Here is a 22423-nt window from a genome sequence, read left to right as displayed (position 1 = left end):
TTTTTTTTTTTTTTTTTTTTTTTGTACTAAGGCTTCAAAATCCAGTATGTATTTTAAACTTTGAATATGTCTCAGTGTGGACTGGGCACATTTCAAAAGCTCAATAGCAACATGTAGATGGCCTGGCACATGGGGCAGCGAGGACTTAGGCAGTTGCCTTATTTTCATAAATAACAGAACATAGTTCAAGAGGGAACAAATGGCACAACCAAGGTTTCAGCCAGTCAATTTTGGAGCCAATTCTGAACCCACATTCAGTGTCTTTTTAGCTTCAAAATTGAACAAACACAGTGGTAAGTTACCACTAAGTCTGGGGCTCCAATGAGATTGTGAACATTCATTTAAGATCATACATATCAGTTTGGACAAGCATCTATCACCTCCCAGAGAGAGTAGGTATCTTATTATTACTACTTAAATCATGAAAGAAAGGGAGTTTATCCCCATGTCTAGAATAAAATTTCAAAGCTCAGAAATAATCAATTACCTCCAAATGGCCAAGCTTAGATTTTTAGACCAGTTCTGTCTGTCTACAAAGCCTGAACTCTTTTTCATATATTATCCTCATGCCTTTTCTCTCCCATCAAAGTCCTTCTAAGACTGTCGCTCCAAGTGTGGCCTAAGGACTGGCAGCAGTCACTTGACCTGGAACCTTGTTAGAAATGCAGGATCTTGAGCCCTTTTCAGACCTAAGACTGCGCTTCATCAAGATCCCAAGAGACTCATATGAAATCTAAGACATCTGAACAAAACACAAATCTGTCTATGAATTGAAAAAATTTTCACGAAAATAATAGATTTGTCTATGGGGCACACGGTAGATTACTCGGAAATGCCATTTGAATTGAAATGAAACATAAGAAGAAAAAAAGCTAGCTTGGACCTTTAAGGAAGGAGAAACAAGAATAAAAATTTAGTTAAAAATCTTGAAATTATGAAATGCCTTCACTACCATTACAATAAGCCTCCTTGTCTCTTAACCTTTTCTGCTTTTCTTGTGACCTAGATATGTGAACTTTTGTTCCCACCACATTCACTGAGTGAGAAGGAAATGTGAATACATTTGAGTAGAAGCCTGTCAACATTATACAGGGAAAAGTGGTACAAGGGTATTCTTGCCACACACAAAAAAAGCAACGCCTCAGCCTAACAGAGTTATCAAGATGTGCAGTTCGTGACAGGATTTGCAGCTCACCATGGTCCAATTCCCAAGAGCTCTGTCCATTTCTTAAAACGGGGCTCTAGCTGAGATTTCTTTGGTGTTACTAAAAGTGGCTCCCTCTATGGAGTCAAAGGTTGAATTATGCATTTATCCTGAGCCTCTTCAATCACATTTGGAGTATTTTCTTAAGTGTCATGATGCCCTCTGCTTTCTCTTTCTTTCAGTATGATGCAGTTAATTAAGCAGGTGTTAATAAGCTTAGACATTTTGGGTGGAAAGTGAATGTGAGCAACACAGGTCCTCTCTAAAAGGTTGAATCCGTGTGAACTCTGTTTAGGAAGGTGTTTTTCCCTCTTCCGCATTTCTTAACTCAACAGGGCATTGCTAGCTATTTTTGTCCTTTAGAAAAACAACAGCAGTGTGATGTACAATAGCAGACTTCTAACCAATATTTCATTGTGTCGTACAGGGACCGCGCAAGCTGTGTGTTAAGGAGATGAACAGTGGCATGGCTAAAAAACAGGCCTGGCTTATAAAGAATAAAATCAAGGCTTTCTATGCCGCAGTGGCAGCAGACTGCTTCAGAGATGGTGTCCGAAGTCTCCTTCAGGTAAGGCTAGCACTGAGGGAATGAGCACAGAGACAAAAGATAATTAGCATTCCATGTTAATGAAGCTCCTGAAGCAAATGGCTGCAGTCAGGCAGCCCAGCATCAGAGATTAATGCAGATGGGTAAGGAATTCATTCCGAGTTCCTGGGGATAGACAAAGCTAGAACAAAAGCCGAGAGGTTCTACAGTGAACTAGGAAAGATACACTGGAAACAGAAACCGAGGTTGCCTTTGGCCACCGGCACACATTCTATCCCCATACTTATTGAAATGTAAATTTGTTCTGGTGGTTGACGACATTCAGGATCCTATTAAAACTTCAAACTATTTTTGCATCTCATACTGCATATTGCAGTGCTCAAGTCAGGCATTCTTTTCTTTTTCTTTTTTGCAAATGGTGTGAGGGCAGCTGCTAGACTCAACTAAATAAATGCATGGTGATCAGGGTGGAAAATCTCCCTATCCACCTGAATTATTTCCAGAATATTGAATAAAATGTAATAATCTCTATACCGCAACATAAAAGCCCACAGTTATCCACATTTTCCCCCTCTCTCTTCCCTTTTCCATCTCCTTCTTTACCTCTTCCATAGTAAGTACATAAAATCTTTCCATAGTTCCCATCTCTGCAGTGTAGAGTGCAAAAAAAAAAAAAATCCTAAAAACAATCCAAGAGACTCTCAGAAGTGTAGGGCTTGGCTTTCTAAACGTTTTGACTGTAATACAATTGAAAAACCCCACAGTATGGATACCAAATGGAGTGTTTGACTTTCAGAGTTGCCAGTTAGGAGTGTCAGAATTCAAGAATGCATCCAGGTTACTCTGATGCTTATGTGGGCAAGGAAAAAGAAAATACTTGTTAAGCAATAATATTTTGGAGATTAAGGGCATTTGATGCATTTCTGACTACAATGCACTCAAAGAGCAATTGTAAAGTAGCTGTACATGCAGAGAAGTCATTTCTAAAAGGCCTGTTATCCACAATAAGCTTCTTTTCGTCTGTTATTAATTTGCTAAAGCATGGAAATAGGTGTTGTTGCAAAATGCTGATTTTTTTTTCAGTAATGAATTACTTTGCAGTAGCTCTTGGCTAAATATATTGAGAAGGTTATACATTTAATATAAAGTAACGACAGAATATTTGTAAAATGATGAAAACTTTCAACCAGGAATGGGACTACAAGCAGGTATAGAATAAGAGCAGGGAGACAAAAGACATAGGCATGGAAAAGGATTCTTAGATTAGTCCAGAATGAATGATAAAAAATCTGAGCATGCATAAATTCACATGAATTTCTTTAAATCAAGGTGGAGTACAGAGGGGTCATGCCAAAAGGGCAAGACTGAGTGGCACTGAAGTTAAACACTGCCAATTACAACATTTTGAATAAAGTTTTCTTTGTATCTAAGAAGTTACAGTGCAGATGACCATATCCCCAGACTGTAGCTATGGAAAAGACAATATCCATACTGCTGTATATGTGCCAAGGGCCAAAACAAATGGCTCCAAGGAACTCTTGGGCTATCTGTGCATTTCTAAGAGCAGTATACCAAATGCACTGGAGGCAAAGCTTGATTCAGGGACCCTCCCTTAGTACCCATCTTTTTCCTCTTACTACTATCTCTTTAAAAATGTCCAACTCTAGTCATTTCTCTAACTCTTCCCACGTACCAGAATGGCCTTCTTTACTCCTACTGCTGTCCTTATCTTTACTGGGCAACATCTAACCAAACTCCAAGACTCAAAGCAAATGCCACTTCTTCCATGAATCTGCCTGTGCATCGTTGGCTGGAATTCAAGTTTTCTTCCTTTGGCTTCCTTATGCAGTCCCTTCTACATTTATACTTATATTACAATTATTTGTGCATATCTTGTCTCCTCCACCTTATTCTAAGTTCCTTAATGCCAATGAAGATATTGCACTATTCTCTCACAGCACCTAACATACCACTCTGCAATTAATAGACACTTGATAATATTGCCAAATTAAATCTGATTAACTGGGAGCCATATCCTGTCATCTAATGGGGGGGAAATGAAATATCTAATGTGGAATGTAACTACTAATGATATCATCATGCAAGAGGATTAGATTTTGGAAACAAAGTTCAGTCATTCTTCAATAAATAATATGAGAGGTTTCAGTGATCCTTGTATATAAGAATTTCCCAAACATGAATTTTATTGCTAATGACATTATGGATATAACAGGTGGAAATGAGCTTTGAACCACTAAGTTATAACATGCATACCAACAGTTAAACTGGCCCTTACTTGATTTTAAATTATTGAACCATTTTAATGAGTGTGTCAGAAGAAATGCAAATGACTGCTAATTTAGAAAAGCTACATTTCTGTCATCTAAAATCCATTTATGGCTGAGATGATTTAGAACTAATCTTTCTATTTTATGCTTGGGTACAGGCATGAAGGACATGCACTAAAATGTAATCTAATCTTCAGAATCTTCAGAACATTACTTCAGTGCTCTTTGGACATTATTTTTCATTTGTAGTGGTAGTTTCCTGGTGCAGTAGGATTGCCCATGTGTTTATGTCCTCTGTTTAGGCCTCAGGCTTAGGAAGAATGAAGCCAAACACTCTGGTGATTGGATATAAAAAAAACTGGAGGAAAGCTCCCTTGGCAGAGATTGAGAACTACGTGGGAATCATACAGTAAGTGATGGCTTTCAGGAAGAGTTCTTGTTTATAATGCACTAACCAGGGTAGTACATAACCTGTACTGCACAGAACACTGTTTGTGCCAGATTAAATTGTCTGAAAAGAGCACTTGCTCCTGGTCCTTTCAATTATTTACCAAAGTTAAAAACAAAAACACCACCAATAAGAACTGGAGAGACTCAGAATGTCCCAGGAGGCTGGAGGGAGAAGGGTAATGTGTGTCAAAGAAAAAGGTAACTGTTTAGAGCTACAACCTTAAAGTCTGTTTACAAGATTAAAAGCAAAAGACAGTGAGAAAAGGAAGAAATTTTTCCTTCAGAACACCTGGAATCTGGGATTGGCTGTTGAACTCATTTCAGACATCATGTTCTACACTTTGTATAATGTGTTCACTATCTCAGAGCCCCAGATCTCTCTCTCTCTGTTGATAGAGAAATCACATATGCCAGGTGCTTCTGCTACCAGGTAGCAGCATTGCTTTATGTAAGGAATGTGAGTTTTAAATGGTTTGTGACAACTAATAGCCAAACATTTCAAGAATCTTGGGAGAAAAATAATGATAGACCTGAAAAGACAAGCAAGCTCCAGGCTGACATCTTTAACTTGGACTTTCTTATTTAATTCTCCTAAGAAACCTTTGAAATAAGTACTATTCTTGTTCCCATTATATAAGGAAAGATACTGTAAAAATTAAGTAATATGGTGGGAAAAAAAAATCACAGTTTAGAAATTAACCAAGGTGAGCTTCCAAACCAGAATCATACAAACTTAAAGTTCAAACACAATGACTCAATGCTATGTAGCCTCCAGAAGTTCATGGACATCCACATAGTACCTGGCTTGGTTTCTTCTTTTGAGTAAGAGAAACAAAGGCCACAAATACAGAGAGATGCACTCTAGAAAACTGAACCTTTACTCTAGGCATGAAAATACATAATCAGACAAGAGGGGCAATGTGAGAGATGCCTACCAGCCATCTTTTGCGTCAACAATAACAGTGGAAGGTTTCCTGTGTCTGGGATCAGGACAGGCTCTGACTTCATACCTAAGAGGTACAGCTGCACCTAGACATCCACTCCACACGAGGCAGAAATCCTCACCCCTTCAAAAATAGCATGTAATGAGCTCTGCATTTTGTCATCATTTCAGGCAAATTTATAACAAAAGCATTCTGAGTTCTATTGAAAAAAATCATAGGAAACTAGCTTTCATCTTCTGAAATTATATGCATTACTGACCAAACAAATTCACTCAACAGTCTTTCTAATGTAAGGCACCTATATATTAAATACATTGTATGCCAACATATACAGCCTGTAATTCATAGGCTGCCTTCTGGCTCCTGCTGGTACTCTTAAATTCAGTAGGTAATGGCTAATCCAGGAGTTTGGGATCAGAATTTCTCCAGAATCAGCAAGCAGAATTTTTAAATTTTTTTTTAGTTATAGATAGACACAATACCTTTATTTTATTTATTTATTCTTATGTGGCGCTGAGGATCGAACACAGTGCTTCACATGTGCTAGGCAAGCACTCTACCACTGAGTTATAGCCTCAGCCCAGCAAACAGAATTTTGATATATTTAGAATCACAATCAGTCACCTGTGGAACATTTTTGCAAATGGATTGGATCTGCCCTTTGATTATCCAGATTCCTCAGTGAAATTTCATATATACCTGAGAGAACAAAAGGGATAGAGAGAACAAAAAAGCAAATAAGAAGAAATGTGTGTATTCAAGGAGTTCATTATTTGATGCAAAATTATTTGAGATTGTCTTCCAACTTCCCTGCCATCCCAAACATTCTAAGACACCAAAGGGACCAAAACGCAGTTGACCTACTGAACCCATATCACTGAACCAAGGAGGCTTCTGGCTTTTACAACAAATTAGTAATTAGTCTTCTTGGTAATAAAATTCAATATTAAGGTAGTTCACATCTGTACTAGTGTAAACCTGCCTGTGTTGGTAAAGTTAAAGGACTTCACTAACACAGCATTGGGGTTAACATACAAGGAGGACAATCATGCATTTCTGTATTGCATTTCCTTTTCTGATTTTTTGGTTGATTAAAGTATAGTATAGTGTTATTGTTAACACCAGGCTACTGTTACATGGGTGTGGTATTTTTATCATTTTTCTTTGAATAAAAGATTTTAAGTGTCTATATAAACATTCTTAAGTATGGGTTAATTTTAATTAGAATCTCTTTTAGTTTTTAGGTCACCTTAACAAATTAACTCAACTTCACCAGCTTAATACCACACAGTTTTTGGCCTCGTGTACCAAAATCAAAGTGTGGACAGGGCTCTGTTCCCTTCAGGAGGCTCTAGAACAAATTCTTTTCCTTGGCTTCTCAGCTCTAAGGGTTGTCCACCTGAAGGGGTGGTTCATGGTCTCCTTCTTCAATCTGCAAACTCAGCAATGACTGTTAAATCCCGGTTGCATCTCATTATTCTAACCTCCACTTCTGCCTCCTAATTTCATTTTTAACTACACTTGTTACCATAGTTGGCTCACCCAGGTAATTGATGATAATCTCTCCAGCCAAAGTCCTTAATCTAATCACATCTGCCAAGTCCTTTTTGACATGTAAGGAATAGATTTAAAGATTCCAGGGATTAAAACATCCTTGGGGGAGGGGACATTATTCTGTCTAACACAGAATCCAAAGATATTTTGTGAGGCACATTGTCTTTTTTTTTTTTTTTTTTTTAAATAATCAAGCATGGTTAGAACCAAGATTTGTTTGTGTGGAATTCACTTTGTGGCAAATTGTGTTAGAATTAACCTGTTTTGTTAAATGAATATCATCTATAGTTTAAATTTTGAGTGGATACTTATATTGCCTTGAACTTATTTGTAACATTGTCTGAATATTTAGGTTGACTTTGTTTATTGGAAACCTGTTTGTATATGGTGAGACAATCACAAGCTGCATTGTTTCTGAGAGAAGGTTGCCAATGGTAAAAGATTCTGGGTTTCAGCTCAATAGAAGATTGAACAAGGAAACTCCCACAGAAAAAAATTTTAGATGACTCAAATGATTAATTGACTTCTTCCATATTTTCAACCAGTGGAAACATATGCTACAAGAGCAGAGATAAAGGAAGGAGCCTTCAGTTCTCTTCCAGATGGTCTAATCTCACTGGGTTGGATATAGAGAAGGCACAAAAACCATCTTCAACTGTCTCAGATTGCCGTGAAAAGTATTGCTTCAAATGACTTGTCCAGAGTCAATGGAAAAAAGTTCCTTGGAGGAACTGGAGAGATTTTTACCTATGAACTTGGTGCCAGAAATGTAATCCTCATGAAAGGGAGGGAGGCTAAGAATTTCAAAGGTTCTTTGCAACCAGTAAACACTCTGTTCTAAATATATCAGTGATTGTTTTGCTCACTTTATAAAAGATTTAGTTATATTAAAATTATGTGACAGACTCTTATGCAAAATTCTAGTTACTAATATTATTTGAGTTGGTTGCAGAGTTAATGATTTGGTTACCTGTACCCAGAATGTATTTTTTAAAAGTAGAAGAGGAGAATAAACAAAGAGAAGAAGCATCAGCTTTTGGCTGAATTCTAAAGTGAATTTTGATGGTTTCATGACATCAAAATCCTAGAAGCAAAGGATTGTTTTTGTTTGTTTGGTACCAGGAATTGAGTTCAGGGGCACTTAACCACGGAGCCACACCCTCAGCCCTTGTTTATTTTTTGAGACAAGGTCTCGCTGAGTTGCTGAGACTGGCTTTGAACTTGCAATCCTCCTGCCACACCCTCCCAAGCCCCTGAGATTACCTGCAGTTACCGTGAACTACCACACCAGCTAAGATGCAAGTTTAATAATATTCCAAAGCTTGAATATTAGAGGAGCCATTTAAAACACTAACAACTTTGCTTCTTCTTTCAGTGATGCCTTTGACTTTGAGATTGGCGTGGTCATAGTCAGAATCAGCCAAGGGTTTGACATCTCTCAGGTTCTTCAGGTGCAAGGTATGTACCTACCTTCTTTATTCAATCAACAAATATTTAGTAAACACCTACTATGCGCCTGACATTGTTCTAGGTGGTGGGGAAAGAACAGTACACAATATGGACAAAATCCCAGACTTCAATTCTGGGCTGATTCATGTGAGCACACTTCCCCAGTGTTTTTCCCACTTTTAACACAAGTGGCCTTTGCCCTGTTAATCATAAATGTAGGATAATTTAGTGTAGTCATCAATTTTTTTTAATCACAAAACCACAAAGCCAGCATCAAGGAAAATAGCACCTTCAGTAAAATAGCCTGCCAAATTAATTTCTGCAAGATGTTTTAGAAAATGAAGATTAATTCCTTCCTCAGAAAAACATATATTTTCCTTTTAAGAGTCTATGAACTGGTGTGTAGCTAACATGGAAATGAGTCTGAATGTATCATGCTGTGAATCACTAATCTAAGTCAGAGGCAGAAACACTAATGCAGATTAGTGACTATTTTTTCCCTGTAGAGAATTTGGTATACTTGTTTAGTCTCAGATTTTAAACATACCCTCTTTGTGTTTGAAATAAAGAACATATTCAAAGAATTACTAAAAAATTAGGACAGATCATGAATTCATCTCTTTAACTGAACTTTAAAATAGAGCCCACTGATGATATGACACAAAGATATGAGGATATTTTGGGGTATGTATTATGTGGTAGGCATACTGTAGGTGAAGATGCTGGGTAGATTAATAACTTGGTCTGTACCCCCAGGAGACTCACATCCTAGTAAGGGTAATGGATAATAGGTATAAATAAAGCATTAAGGAGGGTGGGAGTTAACCCCTGAAAGGCTGAAAGGAGGATGTTTGATTTGAGAATTACAGGTTGAGTCAGAGATAATTAGGCAATGTTGAGGGAGAGAAAAACAAAGAGAGGGTTTGGGAACAGCATTCTTGGCAAATAGGAGAGCATCAGTAAAGGTTAGACATGAGAGTACGGCAGAATGGGATACATGGGCAACCAGAGACAGATTCGTGTTACTGAAGTGAAAAGCATATGAAGTAGACAATAATGAAATATGAGGCTGCCCCCCATAAAGAGGATCCAGACTTTAAAAGCTTCATTTGTCATCTTAAAAAATGTGGGCCATATTCCGTAGATAATGAGGACTATCAAAGAGATTTAAGGGAGGGAGTAATATGGTCCAACATGGGTTAGAGTTCATAGTCTTTCAGTTATATGGCACATGATTCAAAGAGGATTAGAACAGAAACAGAGAGACATATAAAAATGATTTCTGCAATAATCAAAGTGAGAGAATGTTTTAGTCAGCTCTTTTGCTGCTATGACTAAAAGACCCACCAGAACAATTGTAGAGGAGAAAAAGTTTATTTGAGGGCTCACAGTTTCAGAGGTCTCAGTCCATAGAAATTCAACTCAATTCCTCAGGGCTCTATGTGAGGCAGAAAAACCTGGCAGAAGAAATGGTGGAGGGACGCCGCTCACATGATGATCAGAGAGCAGAGGAAGAGATCTCCATTTTCCAAATACAAATATATAGCCCAAAGCCATGCCCCCATTAACCCACCTCCTCCAGCCACACCACACCTACCTCCAGTCACCACTCAGTTAATCCCATCAGGGGATTAATTCACTGATTGGGTTAAGGCTCTCGTACTCCAATCATTTATTTTCTGAACTTTCTTGCATTGTTTCACACGTGAACTTTTGGAGGAGAACTCACATCCAGACCAAGGCAACAGCTTGAACTACAGATGCCTCCATAGAGATGGAGAGAAAGGGACAAAATTGAGAAATATTTCAGAGTTAAGAAGAGCAACATGAGGAATTGATTGGATGTGTAGGAAACAGGAAAGGGAGGAGGGAAGAAAAAGTCCTTGGCTGAGTGAGTGAGTGGTGGGAGTACGGATAGAGATGGGGAACACAAGAGGAAAAGCAAGGTTAATGAGATACCTGGTGCAATTTCAGACAGTATCCTATGGGAAAACCCGCTGCAAGTGTCCACTGGGCAGTTAATAGTCCCAGTCTCAAAGAAATAAACTGAGTCTAAAATGCAGATTCAAATGTTACTGACTAAATTGTGACCCAGGCCCAGCCCCCTTCCACCAAATTCATGTAGAAGTTCTAACCGTAGTACCTCAGGATGTGACTCTATTTAGAGATGGGGTTTTTTAAAGATGTTATTAAGGTAAAACAAGGTCATGTTAGTAGGCCCTAATTCAGTATTACTAAGGTCATTATAAAAAGAGTGTAGGAGACAAACGTAAGGGTCACCATGTCCTTACACGGTGAGACGGTAGCCACCTTCAAGCCAGGCAAAGTGCTCAGAGAGAAATCATCTCTGTGGACACCTTGATCTTGGAATTCTACCTTCCAAAACTATGAGAAAATTAATTTTGATTGTTTAAATCACCCAATATTTGGTATTTTTTAATAGCAGTTCTATCAAATTAACTAAGGGGACATCATAGAAAAGGTGGATATTGAATAAAAAAAAAAAGAAGAAGAAGATATACAAGATTGGAAGAAAAAAAAAAAAAAAGAAACCATAATTCTGAAAAATAGAGCCCAGAGTGTGTGTATTTGAGAGCTCCAAGGCATATGAAAAGGGCCCCAAAGAAGAAGCAGGGGAGGGAGCAGCTTCTCTAGAGAAATATTGTCAGCACCCGTTTCACAGTGGGTTGAGGAGAGACTATGAGATAACTAAACAGAGAATTACGACTGCAACCAAACATTTTGAGAAGGTAGGATGTAAGTAAGGGGAGGAATGAGATTGAGGTGGTTTGTTACGGGAGATCTATAGACCTTAAAGCGGGAGACCTAGCATGTGTCCAGATTGTGGAAATGGGCACAAGAGAGTGACAGAGATTAAAGATAGAGGGGAGAAATGGAGTAAGATTCAAGAGAAAGAGGTAATCAAGAGAAAGGCATGAAGAGAAGAGTTGGTCTGAGGAACAAAGAAAAATGCTTCATCTAAAATTGGAGCAAAGGAAGTGAGCGTTGATGATGAGATTGGCAGATTTGTGCGTAAACCTGGAAACCAGACCTTTGTCTGTTTGAAGCTGCTATTCTACCTTTTAAGAAAGAGAGCTAGAGATAGTGATGACTTCCGTAATGAGAGGCAATGGTGATATCTGAGATGTGGGCATAGGGCAAGACTGTCTTCATGTACTCCTTCAAACGTCTACCATGAGGGCTGCCTGTCTCTGGTAAGACAGAACTGACTTGGAGGGTAATAACATAATCTAATATTCAGAAACCTGCTCTGTTATCACCTCCCTACTTTTTATTTTAATTTTTTTCTGGCTTTTGTGCTATAATGCTTTTCCATCTAAAAAATAAGAATGAAAAACAAACTATTTGTATTTAGATCGCACATTTGCTTTGAATATCATATTGATTTCTTCAAAGTGAAAGATGCAATGTAGCTGACAAATATTACTCCCACTCCTCATAATAAAAAAAAAAAATTAAAAAAAACCAAAAGACTGATAGAGCATTTTGAGGCAATTTTGACAAATTCACCAAAATACACCATCAATTTATTTCCATAATGCAACATAGCCACCAAATTTTGTGGCATTTCTTAAAGAACCCTGGCAGTGAACTGCATCCCTTTTTTATTTCCCAAGGGAGGTATCCTATTTAAATCAACTTTGATGTTTGAAATATTTCTGCTTCTTAGTCAAGAAAGGGAAAATACAGTCAGATGCTAATAAAATAATTATAAGTAACAACTATTGAGGGTAAACAAAAGAAAAAGCAATGTTACACAAATAAATGAAGAACATGAGGAAAAACAACAGAATAATGATAGAAATTAACTCCACACTGCAGTTCCACGCATTATTTTGAAGTTTGTGCAATTTATGACCCAAATCTCATTTTAGATTTTGAATTGGAAGAAATAAGCTTGTGTTTCATTATATTATGCTGTAATATAGGGCTTAATAAGAGCCTGATAAATCTTAAGTATTGCATTATACTATGTTAATGATTATCATCATAGCTTTTCCAATGCAGGCACAACAGTGTCATCACAGATTATAATTTAAAGGAAATATTAGCAATGCAGAGCACCCATATACTGTGTAGTTAATAAAGCAGTGAATAGAAATCAGCTTTATAGGTAATTTACCCACTAATGACAATTATTTCTATGCCGTGTCACAGGCTTATATGAAAAGGATAACTTTTCATATAAATAAGATCAGTGCACATAACATCCTAACTTGTACACAGCTGCATCTCCCCTGATATTGATGACTGATAGTTTCTCTTAATAAATTAATTCATTTTCTGACAACACACAAAAAATGCAGCATTTCATATTATTCACTTCCCAGGGGTATTTAGCAAGTTTGCCAACTACAACAAAGAGTCCAAATTGTACTGATAGGAAATGAAGTGATGAAATGTGATTTGCAATATGTTGTGGTCAAGTATTCTGTGTAAGTACTGCACGATTTATGACCATCTCAGAGCACGGTGATACTGCTGTGTCTGATCGAGTGGCTTAGCAAAATAAAGACAGATGGCAGTGTAGTAAATAATTACTTGATTGGAAGGCGACCACTGCAGGATTGCTTCCTGCCTTCAATTCAACTAGACTTCACCTGGGGTTCGGCATGTTGATTCATATGGGCATTTATGGCTTTGAGTTGATTGACCAAGGAAAGAATCATGATTTAATAATTAATAAAGAGAAAGGATGCTATAAAGTGGGAGAGGATGTGATTCCCCAATGGGTTTCTTTGCTCTACCTTCTGTTGTCAGATAATTGACTGCTCTCTGTCCTTAAGATTTAAAGCAGATGGTAATTTGAGGCCGCTGCCCATTTCTAAAAGACATCTTTTTTTAAAAAAATTTAAAAAAAAATCAAAAGACTGATAGAGCATTTTGAGGCAATTTTGACAAGGAAATTGACTTTCAAAATATAGGCACTCCAACTGGTTATCATACAATCAATTTATGAAGCACTTGAAAAATATAGTAACTACTGTTCAAAGCAGTTTGGGCATTTGCATCAAGACAGGGCTCAGGAGTCACTCTTTGTTCTCTCTGAGAATTGAATTTAAGAAGCTGGTTAGAAATGCAATCTGGAGCGAGAGACCATTAAGATGTAAGTTTTGCTTCCACCATTGTTACCTCAGATATTCTCTTAAAATCTTGAAAAGAGAGAAGGACAAGCAGATGTTTGGTCAGGGCCTACCAATGAAGAAGAAAGTAAAGAGGGGTACACACTAAAATTGGAAGCACAAGGCTTGGTTAACTAGCTGTGCAGCCTTGAACAAATCACTTGAACTCTCTGAGCTCATGTTGCCTTTTTAGCAGAATGGAGAGACTAACACCAGCTCTGCCTGTACCCCAGCATAGGTATCAAATGAGACACTAGGTGGAAAATGCTCTATAATTTGTGAACATTAAAATGCAGTAGTGATGGGGGAGGGTTGTAGTAATGGAATAAATAATCTTTGTCAGCCTAGTGGAAATCAATTTATAATCTGTCTATTCATTACCCCTTGGCTTGCTCTCCACATGATTAAGGGTATATTTTGTGAGTCAACTGGCCAGTATTCCTGTTGAAAGAAACATTTTAAAGTTTACTCTTGATTTCCCATACAAACATAGGTATAAATTACACCAGATAGATAATTCAGAAGAACAGATAATCAAAACATCACTTCTATTTAGCGCTGAAATGTGAAAAAGTGGGAAGTGCACAGAAGGAGGCCTTAGATCATCTACAAAGTGAATAATTAAGAATTAACTCTAATAAGAACTTGCAGAATCACTGTGCAAGTGGGAATCACACCACTGTGTGGATCTGAAAATCCAAGATGGCAAAGCAAGTCATTTCAGATTCTACAGTAGACTTTGTCTGTCAGCCCCTGTCTCTACAGCCTTTGAGAGAACTGTTGAATCTAAAGCATTGAAGCAAAATTTGCTTTTGTTGCTCAGGCCTGGGATCTTTCCGTTTGCTCTGGATGGGCTGTGGACATACCTTCAAGCAAACCGTTGGAGCAGCTCCCAGTTTGCTCAGCCAGCTGACTCCTTTACAAAAGAGGATTTATCTTTTTTCCTTCTTTGTCCAAACTAGAGGACAAAGAGCATGGCAATTAGTGGCTAATCACAGGGTATGCTAGAGCCTGCCAGAAAAAGAAAAGAGAACTCCCTCCCCAGGGTAGCCCATACAGTTGCCCCCAAAGAAGCTCATAAATAAGTACCTTCCAGAGGATTGCAGAAAGGTTACCCCCACCACCCTGAGCTGGGCCCCTGCAATATCCCAGAAGGCTGGATAACTGCTAGGGTGCAGTCAGAGCAGTGACAGCAAAGTCTGACTGCAGATGCTGCTGCTCTAGGGCAGTTTCCTATATATATCCACATCTGTAGAGTCCTCCTTTTAAAATGACACGTTTGAGGGGTTCTCATTTTGGGTGATTAGCTTGGCATTACACTCTGCTCCTGAAAGTGTTTTAAGTTCATCTAATGATGAAGAGGGGGAAGTTAACCAAACAACTGTGAAGTACTAGTAGTTAGCTACAAGAAGGTCGTCATGGTGGGAAGCATAGATTTGAAGTCAAGCTGATCTCTTTGCCTTTGGACACTATAATGTGCTAGGTGATGTCAGGTGAGTTACTTTACCTTTGTGAGCCTCAGTTGCTTCTTCTACAAAATGAGGATAATAACAGTAACTCTCTCTGAGTTGTTTGGGAAGAAATAAAATTCAACAGTCCCTGTTACCCCCCAAAGTGTATAATAAATAGTAGCTCTTAACTCTCAGGCTTTTGAAAATACTCCGTTTGCTTTGCTCGAATAGGGTCATTTCCAGAAGTTTTATAAATATACAATAGGATACAGCTATTGCTCTGGTCTTTAAGAAGCACCAAAGTGTTATGTAAAAACAGTAGTTTATTCTTTTTTGCAAAACTAATAGGGTGAGAAAGGGTTACAATTTTCCATTTCACATATAGAAAATCTGAGGCATAGAAAAAGTAAATGACTTGCCTAATGTCACGTAAAGCCAGCTGCAGAACCATTATGGGTCACGACCCCCACTACAGTGCAGCTTGTCTTCACCTTTCAACATCAGGGGTATGCAACTCCTGTCTGTGCTCTAATTCCATCAGCCTAATTTCCCAGGTTTTCTCTAGCTGCTGGTCTTGAGAACCTTTGAAGCTTCGGGGAAATCACATGGGCGATTTGACCTTAAATCTCGTGCCACTGGCAAAAGATTAATTGCTAAGACCTGGAAAGGGGCCAGACAATTCTGTGTAGCTGAATAACAGCATCGTCTAGGGATGTGACTGTCCTGACAGATTTAGTTAGTACATAATTGATAAATCTAGAGTTTGTATAGCTTCGCTTCACAGATAGATAAGGCACCAGGCTCTGAGAGTTGACATTTACAGAAGCCCTACCAGTGTTTTGTAACACTGAATCTAGGTTTTCTACCCCTTCCCTTGGAGCATCATTGCTCATTTTCTAAGTCTCTGTTCTCAGCAGGCAATAAGAAGAGGAGATCTGACAAGAGTGCCACCTTGCCCCGTGTAAGCAAGAAGTGTCCTCTGTTTATCACTGTCACATGAGTGCTTTTAAAATCGCATTTACCTTGGTCCAGGGCAGGTTGAGGTCAAAGAGGGATTCGACGTATTACATACCAGTGAGGAATTTTTCATTTCAATCAGAATCCAATAAAGATAAAAGGCAGCCAGACACAACATCAAAGCTTAGAGAGTGGGCTGAAACCTTGGGCAGGAAATTTTGCACAGCTTGACTCTTGTTTCAGACTCCAGCGTCTGAACTCTGACAGGCACAGAGAAACCTCCGCTTTTATTGTTATGACTTTGGTCACTTATTCCACAAAGCATTTTACTTAACAGAAGCAATTGGTGCTGGATGTTTTTCTCTGCAATTTGTATTCAAAGGTCATAGAGGTTTATTATGAGATTTGATTATCTTATGTTAACTCTTGGTCTCCAGTTTTTGTGTTTCAATTCAGATGGCATTGTTAGATACCTGTCATATACCCAGTGGACTTCTGCAATTCTGTCACTTTCAGTTGTAAAACATCTGGCCCAGTAGCTTAGGTCAGTAAATCAGTGGCTTACAGTATAGAAGATCTTATACAGAGTGGATTGGGTTGTTTGTTTTTAGATGGCAGTAAATAAGGAGGACCTTAATATCTATATAGATAGAGAGATAGAATTTTTTTTCTTTTGCACTGGTTATTGAACCCAGGGACACTTTGCCACTCAGCCACATACCCACCCCCTTTATTTTTTTTTATTTTGAGACAGGGTCTTGCTAAGTTGCTTAGGGCCTCACTAAGTTATGGAGGCTGGCCTCAAACTTGCAATCTTTCTGCCTCAGCCTCTTGTGTTGCTGGGATTATAGGTATGTGCCACCATGCCAGGCAGAAGGATATTAAATTGTCTCTCTTATATCTACAAATAAAAACCCAATGACTTCATGTATTGTAGCTTAATATATGGGGCTATTTTTCCTGAGCCAGTTGCTATTACTTTATGAATACAATTTATTGGAATACACTACTTTTTTAGTAATCCTTCAGAAAAAAAATCATAGTTGTGTGAATGAATAATCATTTTATTACTGATATGCCATTTGAAATACTAACATTGGTTATAGGATTGTTCCTACAAACTTTGTTACTGTGAGTTAAGTAGCTGATTCTGCCTCCTTTATCATCAGATGAATTAGAGAAGTTGGAACAGGAGAGGCTGGCACTGGAGGCCACTATCAAAGACAATGAGTGTGAAGAAGGAAGTGGGGGTATCCGAGGCTTGTTTAAAAAAGCTGGCAAGTTGAACATTACTAAGCCAACCCCTAAAAAAGGTAAGTTCTTTTAATGATTTACAAGATTTTGAGATGAGCCATTATTTGAGCATCTGTAAATTCAGAAATCTGATTCTAAAACTTGCATGGCATTGAATATAGGGAAGAACTCAAAGATTTCTTTCAAGAAGGTAGCATGGATAAAAGGTAGAAGCCATTGTCATTTATCAACATCACTAAGTAATTTGTATAATCTTGCTGCAAAGAAATTATTTAAAAATAGTAATATTTGATCTTGGAATTAAATAGTACTTAAGCAAATTGAGTAACTTAAAATAGAAATGTCTTAATTGAGATGGGAAGGGTATAGAAATTTAAGAACCAATACCCAAACTATTTTATATATATTCACCTTACATTGTAGATATTTCAGTGGAATTAAAGTTGGCTTATACAGGTAAGTGAGGGACCCATCTAAAACCCTAATTTCAAAAGAGACATTTTTATCACAAATTATGACCATACACTTAGAACTTCACTGATACTGGTTACTATCTGTAGATTTTGGATGAGTGGCAAATTCATCTCTGAGTGTCTGGTTTGTGTCACAGGGACAGAGGACCAAAGGATGAGTGAGATTGTTACAAATTTTATAAATAGGTGATTCAAAAGTCTAATTCTTTTGAAAATAGTTTGCTCTCCAAAACATTGCAGGTTTGAGTTTAATGAGGTCCACAGTGACCTCTGCTGGTAGAAAATCAGAATTTAACATGCCTTTCTTTATGCACAAATATCTCTCTAGGAGTATCTCCAAGTCAAATAGCAGGATTCAAATTGAGATTTAGCAGGCTGTGGTTCATATTGAAAATAGCCAACCCTTCAAATTCAGGCCACCTTCAATCCTGTAAATGGTTTGGTTCTATTTGCTTGTTTTCCTATTATAGCCCAAAGGATGAAACTTCATCTGTAATATAACATTTTCATATGTTTACAGAAAATGATGGAAAATTTAAATATAACCCCTCCTCAAATACTAGAGGAACTCTTGGATTCCTGGGATATCCCAGGGACATGGAAGCACTTGCTACTTATTACACACACCTTTAAATGACATTTTTCACAAAAACAATGTGTTTGAGTCCAAAGTTGGAGTTCATAAGGACTTTCAGGGTGCAAAAAATTAGAATAAGACTTTTATTGAATGGTAACTACTACTATCTTCTTTCCTTTCCTTTTCTTTTTTCTTTTTTTGTACCAGGGATTGAACCCAGGGGCGCTCAACCATTGAGCCACATCCCAGCCCTTTTTATATTTTATTTAAAGATAAAGTCTCACTGAGTTGGTTAGGGCCTCACTAAGTTTTTGAGGCTGGCTTTGAACTCAGGATCTTCCTGCTTCAGCCTCCTGAACTACTGGGATCACAGGTGTACAGCACTGTGCCCATCTTTCTTTTCTACTATTTGATTTGTTGGTGACAAAAGTAAATTACCCTTTAAATATGCTCTATTAAGTGGTGTAGTCTGGAAAAGCAATGGAAAATTCAGACATCAGAGCCAATACTGTTCCCTTTATAATCCTAAGGGGGTAGTGTTAATGTCCTCATTAATGAAAGCAGAACCTGTTATTTACTCTGGAAGCCTGTTTCTACATCATAATACTTGTTTTGGCAAAAAAAAAAAAAAAATCTACTCTGCTGAAAATCAACATGTACTTTCAATACCTGAAAGTTCAAACGCAGCTCTCAAGTGGGCCCATTCATTACTCTGGGCTTTAGCTGGCTGACAAATCTTTGGAGTTCTAGATCAAGACCAGGCTTGCCTCTGGGTACTCATAATGACTCCTGCGGATGCTTTGATTTGTATGTAAGAGAGGGCAGAGTTTGGTCCATTCTGCAAATAAATTTACTTTCTGCCTCAGCAGTCCTAGGGATATAGAAACAATATAAGATAATTGCTTCAGAACTGACAGGTCCAAAACATGGAAACAGAAAAACAGAACAAAGCATTTTCAGAACCTCTTAGATCCTAGAGGAAGCTCTGACGAGGCTGTCAGGTCTACGCTAAACACTACACTGACACCACCTCTCCACCTCTTTGAAATGGAACAATGAAGTCACAATTTTCAAATACAAGGAAATGAGAAATAGTATATACAGTATGGCCAAGAAACCCCTACTACCAGATAGGAACAAATGTCCTGCTAAAACACCGATCTTGGTCTCTGGCACACATTCACTGTATCCACATTAGGACAGAAATTGTATTTCAAAACTGTTTTAAGTATATGTACCCTTAAATGTAACTCAAGTAAGGCTGTATTTTCTTTCCATGTTTCCTGGCTTGTTTTCATCTCATTGACAAAGATTCAAATAACGCAAGTGACTTTACCTTAGCTTCACAAGACTCCTTGAAAAGAACACAGAAGAGTGAACCAAGCCAACCATGGAACCAAATAAAGAGTTTAAGAGTCACATCATCCCTGGCAAACCTTATAATCCAGAACCTCATGGAATCATCAAAACTGCTTAAATGAATGAATTCTCCAACAAAAGAATATTTCTGATGCTGGTGCATATTTTTAGAACACCCAATCACCACATGTTCTACTTTCAAGTAAATTTGAAAATATTATTTAGTAGATTGACTTAGCAAAGTTGGGATAGTTTGGCTACTGTATCAAATTATTTAGCATTGATACATATCTAAATCATAATTTCACTCTGAGATAGATTCTAAGGGTCTGAAAATAACCCCCTGCTTCATAATGAAAATTATAATAATTTGTTTTGCTTTTGGTGGTGTTGGGGATTGAACTCAGGGCCTTGTGCATGCAAGGCAAGCACTTTGCCAACTGAGCTATATCCCCAGCCCATGAAAATTATAATCATAAAACCAATATCAACTTTATATTTTACTATTGAAAGTGATTTAAATTGTGGGATTCAACTTTTTCTGTACTCCTTGGAAAACAGAATTCACAATTTATCTATAAGTATAAAAAAACCAAAAATTTGTGACCTTTCCTCTATTTTTATCAATAGGTTTATTTACGGGTTATTTTGTTTGTGTCCTCAAAAGACACCACTCTCTCTTTCATTCCAGACAGCAGCATTAACACAATCCAGTCGATGCATGTGGGGGACTTCAACCAGAAACTGGTGGAAGCCAGCAGTCAATTTAAAAAGAAACAAGGGAAAGGCACAATGGATGTCTGGTGGTTGTTTGATGATGGAGGTAAAAACATCCCTAGGGAGCAGAATTCCTTTCTCAAAAAATTTAACAAACTGATGGGAAGATATATGAAAATGGTTCCTGTTAAAGTAACAGTTTTGAGTTCTCAGAGGTTGTAAATTACTTAAGAGCTATATCATTAGATATACCTTTCCATCATAATTTATTCTTTATTCCAGGGTTAACACTTCTTATCCCCTACATCTTGACTCTCCGAAAAAAATGGAAAGACTGTAAGTTAAGAATCTATGTTGGAGGGAAGATCAATCGCATTGAGGAAGAAAAAATTGCGTAAGTAGTTTACAGCTCACATGTTTGGTCTTTTTAGATATTTATCTGTTAATTCTTTAATTTTAAGAGCTTTAAGTATGCTTGAGGCATAATAGATTTAAAAACAAAGCCATCATGATAGGCCTCATGTTTGATTTTTTGGCCAATAAATTATTTGCATAATTTTTCTAATTACTGTCTTCAAGTCCTCTTATGCCCTGCCACAAATGCCTCCAAAAGGGAATTTGGGAGTGTCACTATCTTGAATGTGTATTTTGTTCTGACTAGTAAGTGCACTCAAGAAATTTTATGTGGTACTGGGGATTGAACCCAAAGGCACTTTGCCACTTAGCAAATTCTGCAGTTCCTTTTCATTTTTAATTTTGAGACAGGGTCTCACTAATTTACTCAGGGTCTCACTGAATTGCTGAGGGTAACCTTGAACTTTCAATACTCCTGCCTGGGCCTCCTGAGTTGCTGGTACTATACAGTGTGCCACCACACCCTGCTAAAAAAAGGGAAATTCTAAAAGAATGTGTATGCAGGTGTTTCTTATGGAAGAATTCAAACCTACTAATTCATGGCAACCAGTCTTAAAACAGTAAGAGAACTAAAAACTTAAAAGAGAACTAAATTGAAAACATACACATGGGTCCTAGTCCCAGCCCTCTACCAAGGAATTGCAGGACTTTGCAACAGTCACTAAACATTATCTATGTCCCAGTTTCTTGTTTAAAGTTTGAAAAAGTTTAATGGATGACTGTTGAGAATCCTCCTAGTTAAAAAAGAAAAGAAAAATTCCCACAGTGTCTATCTGTATATTTTCAGTAATTTAGCAACTGAGAGCTGATACATAGTTGTAAGAACCATATTGCCTGGAACATGGGACCTCTAGTGGAAATCTTGAGCATCATCTTCAGCAGCTTTTGGTCCTTCATGGCATGTTTGAGTCCTGGGCCCTGGGACTTCCAGAACTCACAAAATAATGACAGGACATTTATACAGTAATTTTCATATTTTCTTCTCCTTTTTAAAAGGATGTAATTATGATATGCACACACATTCATATATTAGTGAGTATATAGATATATTAATTTTCTTATTTTCAATTAAAACAATGTACATTAATATTACATATTTAATTTTTCTTAAAAAGTCATATTAAAATGGAAACTAATATGTCTATAATAATTTATATTTCTTAAAACTTCTTGTACCTTACTGGGATGATTGATAAAATTTGAAGATGGTTTGAGGATTAAAAAGTTATTACATTTTTAAGGTTCAAAAATTATACTCTGGCTGGGTGCAGTGGCACATGCCTGTACTACCAATGGCTCAGGAGGCTGGGGCAGGAGGATTGCGAGTTCAAAGCCAATCTCAGCAAAAAGTAAGGAGCTAAGCAACTCAGTGAGACCCTGTCTCTAGATAAAATACAAAATAGGGCTGGGAATGTGGCTCCATGTTTGAGTGCCCCTGGGTTCACTTCTTGGAACCCCCCTCAAAAATTGTACTCTGGCTAGGGAGGCTGAGGTGGGAGGATCACAGGTTCAAAGCCAGCCTCAGCAATTTAGGGAAGCCCTAAGCAACTTAGCAAGACCTTGTCTCAATAAAAAGGGCTGGTGATGTGACTGATGGTTTGAAATTATTTTAAAATAGCAGATAGATAAAAAGGAAGGAAG

General features: G+C 37.7%; 1 protein-coding gene across 5 annotated transcripts in view; it reads left to right on the top strand.

Annotated features, from left to right (window-relative positions):
- Positions 1 to 22423, top strand: part of Slc12a1 (solute carrier family 12 member 1) — an 87655-nt gene that overhangs the window by 50269 nt on the left and 14963 nt on the right. For all 5 annotated transcript variants that reach the window (XM_015480239.2, XM_015480238.2, XM_048793482.1 and 2 more), the window contains 6 exons: positions 1632 to 1772; positions 4342 to 4448; positions 8363 to 8445; positions 17158 to 17301; positions 20343 to 20474; positions 20651 to 20762. In XM_015480239.2, the coding sequence (XP_015335725.1) occupies positions 1632 to 1772; positions 4342 to 4448; positions 8363 to 8445; positions 17158 to 17301; positions 20343 to 20474; positions 20651 to 20762 (719 nt within the window). The remainder of the gene's footprint in view (positions 1 to 1631; positions 1773 to 4341; positions 4449 to 8362; positions 8446 to 17157; positions 17302 to 20342; positions 20475 to 20650; positions 20763 to 22423) is intronic.

The sequence above is a fragment of the Marmota marmota genome, unplaced genomic scaffold, assembly GCF_001458135.2.
Source record: "Marmota marmota marmota unplaced genomic scaffold, marMar, whole genome shotgun sequence".
Taxonomy (NCBI): Eukaryota; Metazoa; Chordata; class Mammalia; order Rodentia; family Sciuridae; genus Marmota; species Marmota marmota.
This window is presented reverse-complemented; position numbering and strand designations above follow the sequence as displayed.